This window comes from Lagopus leucura, unplaced genomic scaffold (genome assembly GCF_019238085.1).
Source record: "Lagopus leucura isolate 7727_CA_CO unplaced genomic scaffold, USGS_WTPT01 Super-Scaffold_100014, whole genome shotgun sequence".
Lineage (NCBI taxonomy): Eukaryota > Metazoa > Chordata > Aves > Galliformes > Phasianidae > Lagopus > Lagopus leucura.
In genome coordinates this window covers 4,660,971-4,682,841 of record NW_024962268.1, presented here as the reverse complement: position 1 = coordinate 4,682,841, position 21,871 = coordinate 4,660,971, and the positions used below count along the sequence as shown (strand labels likewise).

The window sequence follows — 21,871 nt, the reverse complement described above, 5'->3', positions numbered from 1 at the left end:
GACCTCCACCAACCTACTATACTGCATAAATCTTGTTTCTCTGTTTAATCCCGAATGCTTCTCCACATCTCAATAATTACTCACTAATCAAAATGAATCTCTATTATAAAAAACTGTAATTCTAATCAGGCACACTTTAATTTCATGGTTGCATTTACTCCCTTATACATGAAGCTGTCTTCCACAGAAGATCATAAAAAGGGACATAATCTGTCTGCAAATTTATCAGACTGTACTGTGTTAAAGTCGTGAGCTTTCTGAATAACTTTTTTCTAACAGAATTCAGTGAAATTTTGCTGGCCAACAAGCATTGGAAGAGTACTCTTAAGCCAGTAATTCTAAAATGTAAATTAATATCAGTATGCCTGTGAAGTTCTTACAATATCCATAAGACAACAGACTCTAAAAGATTTTTAGCATATTTGTTTTGAGGTAGTATCATAAAATCTAATGCACATGTTTTTTTTTTCTGCCAAGGTATTTAAACACTGTTTAATGCATGCACTCTTTCCTCAGGAGTACTACTGTTAGTACCAATCCCTCTGGAAGACTGCCTTAATAAGCAGGGTAAGCAAAATCAAAGTACTGCCTATATAACTGGCTAGTCATCTGTGTAATTACTAATGTGAAGATTCCTTCCAAACGGACTGTCAAAAATTGCTCAAAAAAAAAAAAAAAAGTGCTTGTGTCCCAAGAGGTAGGATGGAAATTACAGAGCTGCAGATTTCAGTTTCAATTCCTTTTTTAATGCATTTTAGTGGTTAGAAGCAAAAAATTGTAATCCTGGTTGACTAACCAGGGAAAGGTAAAAAGAAAACAAGTGGTACAAAATCATAGAATCACCAAGGTTGGAAAAGACCTTCAAGATCATCCAGTCCCACCGTTCACCTATTCCCAATAGCTCCCACTAAACCATGTCCCTCAACACAACATCCAGCCTTTCCTTGAACACCCCCAGGCTCGGTGACTCCACCACCTCCCTGGGCAGTCCATTCCAGTGCCTGATCACCCTTTCTGAAAAGTAATACTTCCTCATGTCCAGCCTGAATCTCCCCTGCCGTAGCTTGAAACCATTCCCCCTGGTCCTATCACTAATGACACGAGAGAAGAGGCCGACCCCCAGCTCACTACAACCTCCCTTCAGGAAGTTATAGAGAGCAATGAGGTCTCCCCTGAGCCTCCTCTTCTCCAGGCTGAACATTCCCAGCTCCTTCAGCCTCTCCTCATAAGCCCTGTGTTCCAGACCCCTCACCAGCTTTGTTGCCCTCCTTTGAACACGTTCCAGGGCCTCAATGTCTTTCTTGGAGTGAGGGGCCCAAAACTGGACACAGTACTCAAGGTGCGGCCTCACTAGAACCTTTTGAGCTGGAAAGGACCTTTAACAATCATGTAGTCCAATTCTCCCACAACAAATAGGAGACATATACAGCTAGATCAAGTTGCTCTGAGCCCCATTCAGCCTGACTGTGGATATCTCCAGGTACACCTCCTCTCCGAGCAACCCATTAGTGCCCCTCACCACCCTTATAAAAAATGTCTTCCTTATAACCAATCTAAATCCCTTGTCATTTAGTTTGAAACTATCTCCCCTCCTCCTACCCCAGCAGACTCTGCTAAAGAGTCTGTCCCCTTTCTTCTTATAGCCCCTCTTTAAATACTGAAAAGCAGCTATCAGTTCTCACTGAAGCCTTTTCATCTCCAGGCTGAACAGACCCAGCTCCTTCAGCCTGCCCTCGCAGGGGCAGTGTTCTGTTCCCTGGATCATTTTTGTGGCACAGTGGGTCCAAGCACCTCTTGTACTAAGAACTCCATAACTGGATGTGCTATTTGGGAAGAGGTCTCACCAGGGCAGAGCAGAGGGGCAGGATTGCCTTCCTATGCTTCTGATGCAGCACAGGATCCAGCTGGCTTTCTTGGCAGTAAGATCACGTTCAGCTGGATCATGCTCAACTTGCCATCCATCAGTATTCCCAAGTTCTATTCAACATAGCTGCACTCCATCCTTACACCCCCCCAGCTTATACTGATAGCATGGGTTGCTGCAAACTACGTGCAAGTCCCTGAACTTGGATTTATTGAACTTCATGAGATTCACCTGGGCCCATTGCCCGAGTCTGTCTAGGTCTCTCTGGATGGCATCTGGTCCCTCAGGCATTTCAGTTGCGCCACACAGCATGGCATCATCCACAAACTTGCCGTGTGCACTCAACCCCAGTGACAATATCATTGATGAAGATGTTAAAGATCACGCGTCATGGTACTGATCCCTAGTACTTGCCATTGATCTCTAACAAGACATCAAGCCACTGACCACCATTCTCTGGATACTATCTCACAACCAGTTACTCATCCATCAAATATTCCACTCATAAAATCCACATCTTTCCAATTTGGGGAGAAGGGTGCTATGGGGGACCATTGCAAAGACACTACTGAAGGTGAACATCCCATATCAACTCCCTTTCCATGGATGATCTGCTCCAAGGTCTTCCCCAGCACCAGGGTGAGACTAATATGTCGGTAGTTTGAAGGGTCATATTGACCCTTCTTAATTTGAGTACCCTACTGCCCTTTTTTCCAGCCACCTGGGACTACACCTGACTGACATAATTTTTCAAACACCATCAAGAGTGCCATGGTGATACAAAAGTGAATTCCCTCAGGACTCTGTGACACCTACAATAAAATTTCATTTGCTAAATATGATTGAACGTGGGGATTAAAACACAAACTTACATTATTGAAAATATGAAAAATAATGACTTTCATGTCTGTTGGTTCATTTCTTTCAAGTGTATCCATGCTCCTTAAAGGTTCAGTTTTTTACTACGTGTTTAATTCTTCTACCGATTGGTATGAAAAATTACCTCCTCTTTCAGTGCATGTTTCTTCTGCTCTAAACAGATTTCTTTAGCACGCATCAACTGCAGAGTCTCCTTAGAAACTGCATACTGAAGCTTTTCCATACGTTCCACTGCTGCTGCCCATGCTGCCTTACCAAATTTCTTCTGGTCTGCTCGCATTCGGTCATACACAGCTACAGAAGGGGAAAAAAAAAGGTAAACATTTTATCAGTCTTCTCTTCAGATCTCTATAATGATTCTACTGTAGGGACTGTGCACGTTTGTATCCAAAAACATACAAAGTTCTCTTAAGAGAAGTCATTCTACAGAGTAGTAACCTTCATATTTGAGGTTTAAGAATTCTTAGGATTCACATTAGTATGTAATTCCATATTTGTTTACCATTTCGTTATTATAAATCCAATTTTTGTTATTCAGAAAAACTATTCTGAACACATATTACCTGAATGTCAGAACCACAAGTTCATAACTTTTGACAACAAAAATACAGGTTATTGTTACCATGTGGTCTTGAAGTGCATCCCAGGTTCCCCCTGCTTCTGAAAGCCTCTACTGTAAGCTACTGAAATCTCCAGTTTCCCTTCACAAATTCTACAGTGCAGTCATAAATTTAACGCAGAGTGAAATAAGAATTCCAATTTAAAACAGAATTTGAGGTTGACTTCAAATGCAATTCAGAAAGAATAATGAATTTAACAAACCTATTTTTGTTAAACAATGCTTTCTTTTTAAACTCAAAATAAAGATTGCTTTATGGGATAATTATATAACAAGGTACAATCATCCCTTAACGTACCAACTTGAACTAGAATCTTTTAAAGAAGCCCTCAGAGTAGCAACAGTCCCATATGTGACTCAGGATTTCTCTTCCTGAGCCCCAGAAAAAATCTAGGCTAACATATTTCAGATTTTCACCATTTTTAACATACGGAACAATCACATAATATTGATCACACTTAACTTTACAGAGCAAAAGACAGGGAAGTTGCGCAACCAAAAATAGTAGCATTCAGTCCCTAGGTGTCAGAAAATACCAATCACTATTGTTAGAGAATAAATATCTATTTGCTCTCATGTTTTTTTTTCCTCTGTCATCTGTTCTTATGTATGATCTCCTTATGATCAGCAGGAGGCCAAATAAAGCAAACAAAAAAACCAACCTGCACACTTATGTTGTACATTTATCAAAAAACTCCAGGCATTTCATTTTTGCAGTGTCCTTCCCTACAATCCTGACAGCTGTACATGAAAACATTACATGAAGAAAATAAATAAATAAAATGAAAGGAACTCTAAATACACTTTTTATTAACTAATGAGGTGTTTTACTTGCCACATTTGTCATATTAAAGCAGAAGCTAAATACCTTTAGAATTTGCTCTAATTAATATGTTTGAACTAGTTTAGTCCCTTTTTCAGGTAAGATGAAGTTTCATATTAACCCTAAATTGAATTGTTTTACAGTGATTGCTTCTTTTGAAACAGATCTATTCATGGAGATGACACGAAACCTACCCATCAAAAAAGACTTTCTTCCAGGGGTACAGCTCATTCATGTATTTGCACAATCACTAGCACCAAGGCATAGAAACAGACAGGAACTTGCATTCAAGCAGGGGAAAGAGTACGACAAACTTCTGTCAGCAGTATTGCACAGTCAAACAAAAATAGAGAAAGTGAAACTGCATCCTGAGGTTTGTTTACACTAATTAACTGATTATTTTGGTTAAAACCATACAAGAATAAGAGCACAGATGTCTGCACAAGCCATATGTCCTTGCTTAACTACATTGACTCATTTAGTAAAACTATGTGAAACATTTATCTATGAAGACTTTCAAACAGAGCTGCTTCCAGAGCAGTTAAAGCTGAGCTGTTGCTTAGTGTTCAGAGCTATAAAAAATTTTACTGGAAAGGGAAAAGCAATGGACACTTACTATTGTGGTTTGCCATATCCTCTGCACAAGACAGAATCCATCAAGGATTCCATGCTTCCTAAATCTTTTGCAAATGTAATTGCCACTAATAAAATCCCACCGCAAAGCTGGTTGTGAAATTTAAAAATTTATATGCTTCTGCTATGTATATATAAATATAAACTGCTTCTGATAGCATTCTGTAAAAACTTATTTGAGAAAGATTTCAACATACACAGAAATAAAAACAAATAAGAACGACAACTGCCTTTTCCTCACAGAGGTTTGATAAAAAAGGAAATCACATGGTACTATACAGAACATGATAAAAGATCTTTAAAGGTTAATGTTTATTTCAAGTACAGGACAAAAGAAAATAATTACCTTTCTGTGCTTTAGCTGTTATTTCAAAGTATTTAACTGTAAGATCTTGAATAGAAAGTACAGCCATGTGGGCTTTCCTCTGCCAATCAGCATCTTCTTTCTGCAGACTCTCGATTCTTCTGGGGCCTAGGTAGTCATTCTCTATTGAGATCTGAAAATAAATCAGACAGTAGTTAATAATACTGCTTGCTTCTGAACAGTGATCAGATTCAGGCTAAGAACAAAAGAAAGAAAACAAAATAACAAAAAGAGAAAACTACAACAAATCATCATGGCTTTTATTCAACAGGAAAATAAAAAAAAAGGTGTTCCTTTCTGTTGAAGTAGTACATTCATGGCTTCATTATTACTCTTACTAGAAGCACAACAAACTCAAATATAAATCTGATTTACCAGTAACTTCTCATTAAATACCATATCCTCAAACAACAAGCATGCTTTACCCAGGCTTTCTCCCAGCCTGGAATATTCCGATCTGAAGCAAGTGAATGCTCTTAGATAATAATAAAGATGGAAAAAAGGGGATGTCGTGGGATGCTGGGAAATAATCATCAGTTTTAGGAATTCTTCTTTGTTTTAACAATGACTTTAAAAATATTTCCCCAGTGACTGGGAATTTAAATACTTTTTCCATTCCTAAAATGGAAGCAATTTCAATTCTATAATAACTATTTGAAGACAGCAAGAGAACTGGGATTTCTTTTAAAGTAAAAAAGTAGCTGTCTGCCCCTACCTATTTTTTGTACACACTTCTTAAAAAAGGTTGAGGTTGGTTAAGCACTGTAACTGAAAAAAACAAAAAACAAAAACAAAAAAAAAAAAAAAACAAAAAAAACACCACCTAGATTTTCAGTAGACATTTATGCTGGAACCTGCAATTCCAAAGCCTTAATTCTGAATATTTTTCATTTATGTTGGCCAAAAAGACACCTCAATACTTCAGACAATAATCCCCAAACTGAAAACTCAGTCTTCTGTGCAACCAAATATTCAACCTGAAGTTCTAATGTCTCAATGTCAAAACGTCTCCTCCCAGTTTCACAGAGCTTTGGTCAAAAAGCCATTCCACTTTGTAGTTTCACTACAAATAGTAGGCTTTTTAGTGATTGTTCAGAATCTACCTCTGCGTATCCACTTATCTCATTTCTTACAGGGATGACCGTTATAAGCAAATATATATAGATAACTTCTATCCTCAAAAAATGTTTGTAATAGTTTTATACGGTATTTTAATCTACCTCATATATACATTTCATATTTCTGAAAACCCTAAAAAGGCAACAGGCAAAATAAAAATGTAAACAAAGTGTAAGTGAATATTAATTTTTTCTTGTAACACATAATCCAATGAAGCACATATTTATCATGATTTCCATACATAATGATTATGAGTGGACAGGCAAGAATTTAAAAATAGCAGTCAAACCATAGGTATAAATCAGATAATCACGATAAAAGTAATACAGTCAGAAGCCTTCCTTTAATACTCTTGGGTAGAAATTACATAATTTGATGTTGAAATTGAAATGGGATCAACAAGTATTGTGAGTAAAATTATTACTAGACATCACTTCTAGAAGAGTAAGAAGCCACAATATAGCATCTCCTAATATGTCTTCATCCAATTTTGCCTGCCAAAACATTATTTACACATAGCACAGGCTAGAGATTTAGCATCTTTTAATTCTATTGTATCCTTGTTCCAGAGATCAAATATTTACAAGTAAGAAAAACAGGAAGCATCTTTTCATTAACTGCAATCCAATTACATCATCTATACTATCATTCAAACTGTGGTTATTTATTTGACAAAGTACAAAAAAATCTAAGCAGCTTTTGCCTTAGCAGCATTTGTGAAAGTACTGATGACCACAGAGATGGAGACCAGAGTACACCGCTTGTCCCAATCATCATTTGTCACCTGTGACAACCAGAGGTATTTGAGGGTCACAGCAACAAATTTGGATAAGAAAGTGCAAGAATAAGAGACAAGAGTCTTGGGTATCAAGAATTTCAAATGAGCTACTGAAGACTGAGGTTCCTGGGCTGACTCCTGGAGCAGGAATCCTCATCTATGCTAACATCTGTTTGAGACCATGCACTATGGACACTAGCTGCCAGCAGAACACCTCTTAGACCACTCAAGGTGCAGCAGAGGTCAAATGGATCAAAGAAGATTCAGGGAAGTTGACTGTCCTTCTGTAACGCCCAGAGCTTGGCACTGAGCAGCCAAAGATAATCTCATGCCATTGGAAGGAAAACAAGCAATTCACATTACTTCCTCAGAGGACATCATTCCATGGAAAGCACACAGCCAGAGGGACAGAAATATATTCACAAAATACATTCTGCTCTGTACCCTAAAAGATAGGCGATTGCTTCTCTGCTTTTTTTTTTTTCCCCTTCCTATTAGACCCTTCACTTTCTGAATACTCACACTTTAAGAATCTGTTTCGGTTTCTGGTGTCAAGCTCTCTGCCACTCTCCTCCACCCAGCAGGGCTTGGGTAGATGTGCCCAACACAGAGGTTTCCTTTCCTGGACTTGCCTGACATGCACCCTGCGGCCTCTGGGAGCTTCTACATTGGCCTGAACATGCTCCAAAGCTCCCCAGAGGAAAAGCAGTCTCTTCTCATCCAGACAGCACGTTCCATCTGATTCATTCTCTCCATCAAGGAATGCAACAAAGAAAAATGCATTACTGAAAATAAGATACCAATGTAAAAGAAACTACTGTTAGCAAGCTTTCCAAATTACAGTCATGGGAACTAAAAGTCCATGGGAAAAAAAGACAAAATGACTAGTAGCTTAATTAAAGAGAGATGGAAGCTGCAATAAACAGAAAAGGAGGGGAAGAAAGAGACATTGCAACTATCTACAACACCCTCACAAAACAGGAGTATTTTGAGTGGATAAGGGAAAAACACACAGCAACATGAACAGGTCCATGTGTTTTGAAGATGTTATTTTCTATCATCTCATTAAAAACTAATCTTTTTATAAATGTCTCTTTTTATAAATTTACATATTTATAAATCTCTTTTTATCTATTTGTAAAAAAAATAGATGTGAAGGAAATAATTATCACTCTGAAATTAAAGAAAGATCTTCTGTCCCACTGCATTCCAATTCTGTCCACAATGCATCTGCAATATATTTAAGATTCATTTTTCTCACTGCACATCTCTACTATGCCAGCACCTTTTTGTTTTCATTTTCCATTGAAGGACAAGAGAAGGGCCCCACAGTAAAAGATGTTGAAAAGGCCTTCACAGGAACTGGGGATATAGATAGCTAGAGGTAGTTTACAGAAGCAAACATGTAGAGGCTGTTAGAAGAATGGGGATTGCAGACATTGACATCAACAAGGCGGTAGAGAACACAAAGATAGGAGTTTGAGAACAGCCCGAGGACGTCCAGCAGGGAGGTGATAAGATGTCCTCAGGGCAGGCTAGAATAGGATCAGGGGCTGCCCCTCCTGCAGGGTCATAAGTTTACAGCCAGGAAGACTTGTTTCTTCATCCCACGACCACCAGGAGGAGACCCCCAGGACTCACTAGCACACCTGAGGGGAAGGGTCTGAATGCTAAGGGGTTCTCGGAAATCTAATGAATATGTATCCGAATTCCTGGAAACAATTGATTATGTATTAGTGTTTGGCCTATATCCGTAGAATGCTTTTTCTTCATGGTGTGCAAGTTAAGTGCACCTAGCCCCTTGCACCTAGCGTTTGCACACTGCTGGTATAAACACACTTGCTCTATATCCTTAATCTGGCTATAGAGTTTGATTTCTGCACATCACCATAAAAGAGCATAGGTCATTTTACCGATTAACAGAAATAGAGAACACAGTGCAGCAAGAGAGGACCTGGGAGTGCTGGTGCCAGCAGCTCAGTGTGAAACAGCAGTGTGCCCTGGGGACACACCATGAGGGCAAACAGGGATGCTTTAACACAGCACAGCCACACAGTCAAAAGTAGTTTACTATTGTACTTAGTTAGCACTGATGTGGCCTCACTGAATACTGTGCGCAGTTCTGAGCTCCACAAAAGAGAAAGGATGTTAAAGGCCTTGAAGGCATCCAGAGAAGGACAACAGAGCTGATAACAAGGCAGGAAGGCACTTGATATGAGGAGGTGCTGAGGGCACTGGGATTGCCCAGCCCAGAAAAGTGGAGGCCAAGAGGCAACCTCAGTGCTCCCTGCAACTCCCTGAGGAAGGGAGACAGATGTGTTCTGCTCCTGGGAACTGATGGCAGAGTGGGAATGGCAGCATGGGAACTGCCAGAGGAGGGCCAGGCTGGGCATCAGGAAACAGTTCTGCGCTGTCAGGGTGGTCAGGCACTGAAACAGGTTTCCTAGAGAGGTGGTTGATGTCTAATGCCTGTCAGCATTCAAAACGCGTTGGACAAAGCCCTTATTCATACACTTAACTTTTGGTTAGCCCTGAACTGGAAAAGCAGTTGGACAAAATGATCTTTTGTGTCCCTTCAAAATGAATTATTTTATTTTTTTGTAGTGCTAAAGTAATGGAGTTGGAGAAGACCCTTAAAATCAACATGTCTGATCACAGAAGTAACTACCAAGTCTGCCACTAAACAGTGTCCCAGTGTGCCACATCTGTATGTTTCTTAATTGCTGCCAGGGATGGTGACTACACCACTTCCACCCTATGCAGACTGCTTCAATGCCTAAGCATATTCTCTATGAAAAAATCCTTCTTGATATCCAGCCTAAACCTCTCCAGATGCAACCTGAACCGTCTCATCACACCTTAAATTCCTTCTAATAACCATTTTCTCAAAAAGCACATTTCACTCTTCTGCAATAACTGCATTCATTTTGAGAAGAACCATGGTAAAAGTCTCAAGATAAAATCAGCTAAGATAGTTTTTTTTTCCTGAAGATGAATTTTCTTTTTAAGACTTTCATATTTTTCAAGTTTTACTTTAGATTATGCTTTGAAAATAAAAAAAAAATATATTAGTTCTGGCTTTCTCAAGTGATTATCAGTGTTACGGTTTTATGATTTTTGGTTATCAGTATTCCACGTCATAACATCATGTAGTACACTGGGAGTTAAAGAGTTAATGCTCCAGTTCCGGGCACCTGTCTGGAAGAGAAGAACTACATATCCCCAAGGACTTTGCGTTGTGAGAGGAGATATAACCCCTGGCAAGGTCACAAGACCTTCCCCTTTTTCGGCTCTCCCTCATCCCTGCTGCTCGACTGACTGTGCGCCTCACCTCACCACTATGGTGAGGCCTTTACTTCTTTCAGACGGACGTGTTTAAGGCCAGATTGGATGGGGTCCTGGGCAACCTGATCTGAATGTGTATGTTTGGTGGCCCTGCTAGGCAGGGGGGTTGGAACTACATGATCCTTGGGGTCCCTTCCAACCCGGGTGATTCTGTGATTATATTTATTAACTTCAATTTAATTATACTGTATTATAGCATGTTATCTTGCATTCTGATACCATATTTAGTAAATTAGTTTGTTTCTCCTCAGATCACTGCTGCTGTTTTTAATTATTCAGAGTTCCCTGTTTCCCTTTTTCCGGAGGCGTGGCTCTGTGGGTCCCTCCGCCCTGCCAGTCACACAATTGGGTTGAACCAGCCCGTAAACCGCTGACAATCAGAAAGCACACTAGAAAAGGAAGAAAATGCGTCACCATCAACACATCATGTCACCTCTGACTTCCATGTGCTATTTTTCAGGGTAAAAGAGCATAAAAACATATTACTAAACTGAATAGATAAGCACCATAAAGAAAAGCAATTCATTCTTCAAGGAAACAAACTAAAATGAAGTCCCAAGTCCAGACTGTGAGCAAGTGAGAAGGAAGGGGACAGAAAAGTCCTCTTTTCATTGGAATATGCTTTTTCCCCTGGAAAAGTTCACAGACCTTGCTTTAACGTTACACCTTTTTCCCCCCTTTAAAGGGCATAAAATAAGATTACTGTGATACTAGAAACACACTTGCAACTATAAGATTTTGTTAAGTTTTCTGCAATATACATCACCTAAATAGAAAAATATTTCTTAATGCTCTCAAGTATTTTCCATCTCTGACTGAAGATAGCTAGGAAAATAATGGAGGAGACTGGCAAAAAATAGACTTAGTCCAGATCATATTTATAGCCTGGGCAAGGATCTGTTGTACACCTCTCACGCTCCATTTGTTACATCCCTAGACAAAATTGCAATAGGCAGAAAAGGAGAAAAAACAAAAATGAAACAACAGCAGGCCATTATAAAAAAAAGATAAGTTGAGGGGGTGCTACATATAGCAGGAGTCACAGAAAAAGAGGAAAACAGCTTCATACACAAGATTATTTCACCTTCATTCTTTAGGTACCTTTCAGATTCCAACAGGCAGGACAACTAATACAAACTACAGCATGCTGGATATATTAACAAGAAAGTGTGCATTTCATTTTCCTCATCCACTCAGGGACAAAGTTAGTCTCACAGGTTTTAACTTAAACTATGCTCTCAGCCAGTTAAATTAAAACACTCAGCATGATTTCCCAAAATGTGTTCTAATTTTCTGTGTAAAGCTTTAAAATTCACGTTACAGCTTCACTAGTTTTATCCTCATTAATACTAGAACGGACTTTAATGTTAGTATATCTAAATCAGCTTCAATTGGAGGGCTTGATCCTCAACAAATCTGAAGCCTAGGACAACCAATACAAACTGTGGAGGTTTAGACTTTCTGTATCAATATAGAGGAGAATGGCAGATGTCAATAAACACATTGGCAGTAAACGCAGTAACATACCTAAAAGCAAATAAGATATTCACACACACACACAAAGACAACTAAACAAAATCGTCACTGAACTGCAAGTTGCAGTAGTGAATGTTTTTTCCAGACCTACAAAAAATGCTGAAAAATAAAGAAGTATTCAGAAAAGGAAGTAATAAAAGATTAAAGTTCTGGCACGAGTAAATACTAGGGCTATTCAGATTGTTGAGGTTTCTTCTTTTTCTTCTATATATTGTCATGTGCCTGGAAATGTTAAAATTGCTAAATTAAATTAAAATATTTTATACTGGCAATTAATGGGACTAAGAATGTGTACTTTGAGTTGTGCCTTCCCTTGATTTATCCTCCATGCATCATAATTTTAAATGCATTTCTTCATTCTCAGACAACTTCACTGACTGAGTTCCAGTTAGAAAAAAAAAGTTCTGAAAAAAAACTACCTAGTTATTTCAAAATGTCTAAGCTAGAGGTTTTAGCACGTCAGAAAGTTGCATATTACATTTACAGATGCAAATAATTGGATGTATTTCAATCTTCAGTAAAAAAAAAAGCAACAAAATATGAAGCACATGTACATCAAGAATTCATCAAGATAAGGCGGACAATTTTTATATATATAGATACAATGAATAAAAGTAAAATTAAAAAAAAGTAAAACCCTTATGGAAGAAGAAATCTGAAAGAATATATATGAATACCCAAGAACAGGATTAATGAAAGTAACTGTAGTAATACAGCAAATAAAGCCAGTAAAGATCATGAAAGCTGTGAAAACTTGTTTCAGAGTACTACTGAAAAAGGACTAGACCTAAGTCTATTTACAGAATCATATAAACTTGGGACTTGTAAAATTTACACAGTGAGCCAGTTTGAAGGGCTTTTTCAAAGATCTATCTTTGAAGACCTTCTTAAGCCCTTTTCCTCGCCTTTCACAGCCACCTTAACACTCCTGCAATGTCTCTGCCTCATTTCTTTCTCCTTCCCCATCTTCAGCTTAGTAGAAGAAAAAACTTTAAAAAATATCATGCATTTCCAGTTCATATCCTCCATTACTATTACTGCTGCAGCAATACAATCTGATATTTTGCACATTCACAACCTTTTGTGTTTTCATCAAAATGCCTTTCTATAAATGCATGTTATATTTGTGTCTTTTCTCACTCTTTTCCCTAATACTTAGTTCTTCGGTCAGGTACGAGGCTGTCCTGGCCTGTAATTATCATTAACAGTTGGTGAACAAAAAAAAAAATTAACCCACAAAGTGCGGACAGAGCAATACCTCCTCAGCTTCTGTCACTGAACAGCTTAGAAGCTTCTTGAGCTGATGGCTAATCTGAATCACTATTAACAGCCAATGAGGGAACCCGCCTCCTTCTGAAACATGTATATATCTCAGCGTCCATAATTAAACTGGAAATTATTGCCAAAGGGTATGTGAGGTATGTTTAGTAGGAGTTTAGGATTCTTCTTTTTTTTTTTTCCTCCCTTTGTTTGCAGGCTGTTTTAGTAATGCCAAAAGTTCACTGACAGGGCCCTTGATTTCGTGTGTGCACATAAAATAGTGAAATCATTCAGTATTTCCTTTCCTACAACTTTAATGAGTTACAGAAACATATCTTACACTAACTGCATGCTTTGAATGACAAAAATAAAGCCATCTGATTGATCTGAGATTGTTGATATGAAAATACTTTTACCATCCTTATTGCTATTTTGCAACTATTCTTACTCTACAGTTTGTCTTTTGGAGACAAACTAAAACTTCTATGTTCAGGACATGAGTACACACAGACAAATAAAAAGTATTATTCACTTTTCTATTTTTTTCCCCCCCATCTACTAGTTCAAAGTTCTCCTTTCATCTTTAAGAATGCTGAATGGCAAGTTATTGTCAAAGAACTGAGGTAATTCTCATACATTTTTTTTGCAAAAGTAATAGCTAAGTGCATACAAACGTACATGCAGATTCTAATATGTTATCATCACCAGTTTGTACGTGCAATGTAAAAAAATCTATTGACAACTTTACCTGTCACTTCATCATGCAATTATAAAAGAAATTCCCCAAAAAAGGCTTTTGTCAATTTCTATATATCAGTTGATTTCACAGTTGAACATACAAGCAGTCTGTATTCTATTCAACTTGCACATAGATTTAAGTGATTGAATATATGTTACAGTTTTGTAGCAATCTCATGCAAAATGTTCAGTTTCCTCATCACTTAGATTAGCAGCTGCCCAGCTCTAACAAGCTTCCACTGTGTGCACAGAATATGGTGTTTCTCCCTTCTCTCCTGGAAGCCTGCCGGCCTGCCTCTCACTTAACTTTCCAGATTAACAGCAGAAATTCAACACCCAGATACACACATATCTTAAAAAACAAACAAACAAAAAAAAAAAACACCACTGTATGTTCTGCATCAAAAGCAGAGGACACTAAACACTTTTTTCAAGGACTACAGGTAAAGCAACTCATTTCTTCCTGATCTTATTCTGGAAATAGACAAAAAACGAAACTGATTAAACTACTCAGTAAAAAAACAAAATCCATAAAAGAAACAAACTCAAAACAAAAATGATGTCTTCACTACAGAAGGCACAGATAATTTTGACCAATATTTGTATAGACACATACTTATCCCTGTAAGAAAACAATTATCCCCGTAAGAAAGGCTCTGCCTTTCTTACCCTGCCCTACCTATCAACTTTTTTCTCATGGTTGGTATTTAAACAGTATGTGTTCACTAATCTCATTAACTGAGGCAGGATGCATCAAAAATAGTAGCTTTATGCATGAAAATAGAGCTAATCCCCACCATAAAGGTTTATAGAAGCATTCCATTATCTAGTCTTCCAGAAACATGTATGTTGCAAGTTAATAGAAACCATCTCAAGCACAAGTTCTATTTATAAATGAATTCGTCCACCCTAGCTACCCAGTGTACTATATATATATATATATATATTTTTTTTTCATCATAGATACAAGTACTGCTTTCTCTCAAACAATGAAATAAAAACAAGAGATGGCATCTTTCTCAACCATGTAATACAAATGACCAAGTTCTATAACTCAAAAATTGCCAAATTAGGAAGAGAATTTAATGTCCATTAAATGCAACAACATATGAATAACACAATACACCAGAGCATATGCCTCTTTAGCTTACCAAGGTTATTATTTCACAAAAAGGGAAAAAAGACTTTTTAAACCTAAAATCTAAGAAAACAATGAATTTGAAACTAGAAAAGACTCAGTTCATGTTGCGTCCGAAATACAATATTTATCTCTTCTTTTCAAGAGCAATTCCTTTTGTACAAATTAAAAAGAACTATTTAATCATGCTTTGAAAAAGGCTGTGTTGTTCATAATCTTGAACAGCACAATAAATCCAAAAAAAAAAGTTTGATTTCTCTGTGCATCAACATCTATAATTGTGGAAAAACAGGCTTCCAGATCAAGTATCATTATGAAAAATTGACTTTTAGACATAACAATGGCTCAGAATAAAAGTAATTAGAGAATCTTAAGTCCTCTTGCCTCCTTCCCTCATTCTATACTCAACTATAGACAAAAACATACTTGTTTTTAATTGAAAGTAGTAAAATCAACATTGGCTAGCTGAATAAGCTCACACAAATTGACATTTACACTAAAGACTGAACAAAATAGGCCCATTTTAGCTCCTATGTCACGATATTTCTTTTAAAAGACAGAGGGCTACAGTCTATTCAACTGCATAGAAACTATGATTAGTAAAAGTACTTCTGTGATGCAGTAAAGACATCATTTGTTTGTTCTGGTTAAACACTTGAAAGAAATAAGTCTAAAGATACTACAATTTTTATTTTTAGGCGAAACGTTATAAAAACCAGATCTATCAAAATCATATTCTTCAGCTCGTCATAATATTATACCTCCTAGGAAAATATACTGTTAAAGTTTTACAACAAACTAAATACCTTCAGCATGCTTCTACTTTTAAGTGTTTCACAACATAAGTTTAGAATCTACTAGCTTCTAATGGTTTATCAGATTACCTCAGAAAACTAAAATGAAATGTAATTTCCCGCAGAACCTTGTAAAATAATTAGCAATTAAAAAGATACTGTGCAACACTGTTTATATTTTATGCATTAGTACCCCTCCGTAATAAATATGTTTAATTCCACCGGCTACATTCAACAATTAAACAGTTTAACATAGAAATGTAGAAATTAAACAGGTAATGGTTAAGCCACATGTCAGAGATGTCCTCACTCTGCAAAAGCACTCCTCTGAATTAAGGAATGAGAACAGTTAATGGAAAAAACATCACTAAGCATACTGCATAATAAAAGTACTTGTTAATAAACAGTAAATAAAAAGCATGGTTTTCCCATGAATGAGAAGTTCACTGGCTTTTGCCATACCTTTATCTGTTGTCTTCTAAGCATTGCAAGTTCTCTCATATCTCGGAATGGTTGTAGTAAGTACTGGTAGAGCTCTGTGGTAGCTTCTGCAAGACTGCTGTAGGCCTCATCCTCCATCTGATACAGTTCAAGCAGCTCTACCATGCTTTCTGTGTTTTTGTGTTTTTCCAGTAGCTATAAAAAGAAAAACACCAATTTTAATGAATGTTTTCAAAATTCCTGCTGAAAGCAATAACAGTTTAAAAAGTACTTTTAGCCCATCTCTTCTCTCCTCCAAAAATCCTCACTTGGACAGACCAAATAAGAAAGTCTCAATTTTCCTTTCACATCTTGAATTTAGCTAATCAGATATGATCACTTCTCTGGCAACCTTAACCCAGAAAGTATGGCACTCCTATTGATTTCCTCCCTACAAAAATCACAATAAATAATAAAAGAGTACAAAGAGCACAAAAAGTAACATATTCATCAGATAAGCTACTTCAGATGTTTCCCACTTCCAGATGTAGTAGGAGGAATGATGGGGAAAAGTAAGTCAGAAGACAACTCAGATGTTAAGATTCCTAGCTCACCTATTACTTCGTACCTACATAGCTTCATTATATTAATGCTGCTCCAGACACAGACAGAAATCTATGTGAAACGAAACAATGATCTGCATTTTACCCAGATAATTTAGGCATGAAGATCAAATCCAGAGTGTCTATTAGATATTTTTAACAAGGAAATCATAAATGTATTTTAAAATTTAATTAATTTTTTTTTCAAAACATGTGTTTTCATTTAAGGAGACATCCTGTCAGTTCCTCCTTTCAGATCTTCTGAAGTGGAAAATTTATTCATTGCTACAAATCTGCTACAATGTATGTTTTTAATTTATGTTTGCTTTGCATCTATTTTGGGCATCTGTCTGAACAAACCTCACATGTTGCTGAAAATCTTTTACCATTTCCAAAAATATATTCAACTGTTCAGCTATACTGATCTCATACAGATATGTGGAGTAATTGATGTGTTCACCAAGTCAAGATTATCTGAAATAAAATCTTCTCTTACTCTCAGACCCTGAAAGTGAGTCTCTTGTCTTTTCTTTTCCTTCACCACCTCAAAAGCATATACTCACAGTCAAATGTTTAATTAAGCACAGATTCGGAAACTACAGAATAACCATTTTGTATCTTCTCTGCAGTCACGTAAACTGGATTCTCAATTTATAAGAAATATTTGCTTTATACGTGACTGCATCAAGCATGAATACTGGAAAACAAAATATAGGGAACTGTAGATGAGAAAGTGAATCTTTGATCAATAATTCTCTGGCATCTGATTTATCTGTATCCCAGAACTGTCAAAAGACATTTTTTACCACAGTAGTCTACTCTGTTCCATTATGTTCATACTATTCTGCTGTGTTTGTTACTCAAAAGAAAAAAAAACTCTAATACAAATTTTGCATCTGATGATCCCCACCACACTGCGCCAATTTCTCTGAATCTCTAAATATTGGACAAGATTAAGAAACAGGAATCAGAGAGGCTTGTAGAAGCTTAATTTGCTCACTGATCATTGATATGATTGACAGATGACAAGCCATAAAATATTTCCCTCAGCAAGGCTTGTTGGAGATGAGAGGTCTGGATGAGACTGTAGAACAGCGATGATGTTTCTCATCAGCAGTATGACAGTTTGTTGTTTCACCTAAACAGTTCCACCTCAGAAACTGTTCCTACTCCAGGCTCATTCACTATGCCCTTCTGCTGACTGCCAGCACATGTAATAACCTGTGGTGTTCAAGTTCTCGGTGAAGGTACTGGGCAGTGTTCTGTGGTTTGCAGTCCATTAAACTAATGTTTTATGCATGTTCTGTGCTAAACACACACAAATGAACCTCCAACTGAATGGACAGCAGTCAGTCCAGGCACTCTGGATTTGACTCCTAAGTTTCTGCAGACTACACATTATTCCAGCAGTTTTAGCCTTTCAGACTATTAAGCCACCACTTCCCTAGCTCTTCTTGCTGCTGCCAGTGTCTTAAAATACAGCTGCCATACTCAAGCCATCTCCTGTTTGTACCAGGCATACCAAAAAACTTTCCTGTAAGCCCAGAGCTGTAGTTACTTCTCCATCAACATACTGAAAAAAACAAACCTTCTTTTCTCTCAAGCCAACTTTTACAATATATCTATAATACACTACAATGTTAGTTTTCTGGTAGTGGCTTAGGCTGTATTAACTGCTTACTGAGTACACAATTTCATTTTAGGATGTAATCCTACTATTTTGTAGATATACAAACTATACAGGGCAATAAAGAGAAGTAACAAAAATTAGAAAAAATATATCAATATCACCCTTTAAAGGAGTATTTTAAATAATCTAATTTAAGGATAAGAGCAATACAATACAGTTGGTTTTTTTTGTTTTTCTTTTTTTTGTTTTGTTTTTCTAATTATTTGCAGATGACTCTTAAGGCCTTTGTGATAATTTTGGTATTGTGGAAGGCAGTCACAGCTTTGCAGAATTAAGACTAAAGAGGCGCCAGAAACTGAAGATTCATTTCAAACGTATGTCCATCCATACAGTGCAAAGGTATTTCAGGACACTGGCAGCATGCATCTACTTACAGTGCTAGTTATTCAGAGAAAATTCCATAAACAGAAATGGGACTGATATCGTAATGAGGTATCCCGACACTCATGGATAAAGCAAGTAAACAGGCATAATTTCAGGGCCTTGTCCACATTCAGTTTCATTTGGTCTGTTGCTGGGATTCCCCTAATTCTATGCCTACAAATGCTTCCCAACTTATTCAAAATACCAAATCCTCAAGGAGTAAACTCTTAAAAACAAATACAAGCAAGGGCACGTTACGTTATTCACAAACACATATTGTTGTCTTAAATTATTAACACAAGGCCTTTCTTCATTCCTACAGCAACAAACCACACATGCTGCATGTCCCGTGCCTAAAAAAGACTTTTTTTTTTTTTTTAAATTAAAATGGTGATGCAATTTCCACACAATTAGAGTTTCAATAAAAAGACAACACTGGAAAGCTGATTCAGAAACAACCAAGTATCACCTTCTTTGATTTACACCAAAGGGCCATCAAATACGGATATTCTTCAAAATAGGTAGGAAAATTACCTGCCTCTTAATACAGACTACACACACCTGCCTATTAGCACATTTGTATAAAGGCTCAGTCTGCATTTGAGATCTAAATCTCTTACAAAGGCTGCAAATCAGCTCAAAAGCACGTATACACTTTCTTCCATCAGATCAATACCATAAAGCTGTTGGCTCAAATTTCACTTGAATTAAAAGCTACATGAGGGAAAGACGAGACTGAAGAAATATAAATGATCCAGTTTTGGAAAACAAACAACGCAGAAATTATGACCGACATTTGAAGTGATAGTTATGATACGCACAATCTAAGGGTATAAAGAGAAGCATCAAGCTACCCTCTCCCCTTTTTTGAAACTGATGCGATTACCACACTCTTCACCAATGCAGTGAGGCATGATAGCTTTGATTCTCTTAGTAGACATGGCCAGTAAGACAATGAAACGCAGAGGCTGGTTTGTTGTTATCAGTTCTAAAGGGGAGAGCAGACAGATGTCGTTAGCTGTGCCCTCCCATTCTGCTCTACAGTGCAGTCTGAGGGAGCTTTTCCTGTCCAGGAACCAAGTCAGATGAAGTTGGTGTTTTTGTTTGTTGTTTTTTGTTTTGTTTTTGTTTTTTTTTTTTAACTGGCTGCCATCCAGACAGTATTTAGACTATCAGATAACGTTAATCCACTGAATTAATAATGTCATAAGAAAAGCCTGGCCCCCCACAGCCTCACAGTTAATTTAACTGTGCATGTTCCAATTTTCACGCAGGAAGTATCTAAAGGATCTAATTTCTATTACAGAAATACAAAAACTCAGCTATTACATTCTGGTAAGGCAGAGACACTGGTTAAGCTGGCTAAATGCCTAAACCAACTCCAGCACCTTAAAATTGTACGTTTTCCAAACCGTTAGTATAAAATAAATGAACAATTTCTGTGGCATATTTTATGTCCCACCAATGGTTAATTCTTAACACTGACATTCAGTGTTACCATTCATTTACTTTAACCACTTCAACACGAATATTTTTACTTCCACTTTTTTTTTTTAAAAAAAGATATTATTTAATGAAGTGGGTGGAGGAAGGCAGAGTAATATCCTGTACAGGCCTGACTAGTGCAGTAACCATTCAATACTGTATTTATTTTAAGAATGATGTTTCACAGATGTTATATTGTTCACAACTAAATGAACTCATGTATTTTAGGCAACTATTATGCAGATAAACTCTAGTCAGCAGGAAACTTTTTTTTTCCCTGATTTAACTGCACATACACTTCCACTATATACCAAACACTATTTCTGTCTACAATATTAAAAAAGATTTTGTCCATAAATCTTTAAAATCTATACAGATGGCAGTGCAATTGTGTGAAAGTCACCTTCAGCTAGGCTACTTCAAAGCCATCAGTGAAAGGCTTTTTCTTACATTACCTTTGCTATTATTTTCAAAACTTTCACTATTTATATTTTGGATAATCTATAAAAACTCTATGAACATACCACAAAACCAGCTGTAGCTAAAATGAAAAGTAAATATCTCAATCCCTACCTAAGTGCACACACAATTTTAAAATAATAGTAATTACAGAATAGACTATCATAAAATCATGTAATCACCAAGGCTGGAAAAGTCTTACAAGATCATCCACTGCAAATGTCCACCAGTCACCGATAGTTCTCACTAAACCATGTCCCTCAACACAAAATCTAAACATTCCTTGAACACCCCCAGGGTCGGTGACTCCACCACCTCCTGGGCAGCCCATTCCAGTGCCTGAACACTCTTCCAGAGAAGCAGTATTTCCTAATATCCAGCCTGAATCTCCCCTGGTGCAGCTTGAAGCCATTCCCTCTGGTCCTATCACCAGTTACAAGAGACAAGAGGCTGACACCCAGATCATTACAGCCTTCCTTCAAGCAATTTATAGTTATTCTTCTATTAATTTCAGTTCTCAAAGCCTGTACATATTACTTGCCAATCTTGCCAATTCCAGGAATAATTGTACACATTTTTAGTGTATAATTTGAATATTTGAAATAACAGATAAACATGCACAGCTTTTTTTTTTTTTTTTTTTACACAGGCATATGAATTACAATACTGCAAAAGAAAGAGAAAGTACTTTAAGATGCTCCTTCCTTCCCACTAAACATTGGTGCTATGTAAAAAATACTGAATACTCCTGCTATAAACTTGCAGTAGACTTCAAACAATAAAAATAAAAATAAAAAAAAATCTCCCAGAGCACATAGAATTTGGATACAAAGTTTTAGCAACTAATTTTGAACTTCAACCTCTTACATTAGAACATGTCTTAAACTGTTTCTGTTCTTTATTTTCAAGCTGCCTTTAAACAAAAACCATTCTAGTTAATGCTCATAACCCACACATGCATC

The 21,871-nt window shown here is 37.1% G+C and overlaps 1 protein-coding gene across 1 annotated transcript in view; it reads right to left on the bottom strand.

Annotated features, from left to right (window-relative positions):
• Window positions 1-21,871, bottom strand: part of JMY (junction mediating and regulatory protein, p53 cofactor) — a 65,948-nt gene that overhangs the window by 31,521 nt on the left and 12,556 nt on the right. Inside the window, exons 2-4 of the mRNA XM_042875260.1 lie at window positions 16,353-16,526; window positions 5,165-5,315; window positions 2,868-3,037 (exon numbers count right to left, since the gene is read on the bottom strand). Of these exons, the coding sequence (XP_042731194.1) occupies window positions 2,868-3,037; window positions 5,165-5,315; window positions 16,353-16,526 (495 nt within the window). The remainder of the gene's footprint in view (window positions 1-2,867; window positions 3,038-5,164; window positions 5,316-16,352; window positions 16,527-21,871) is intronic.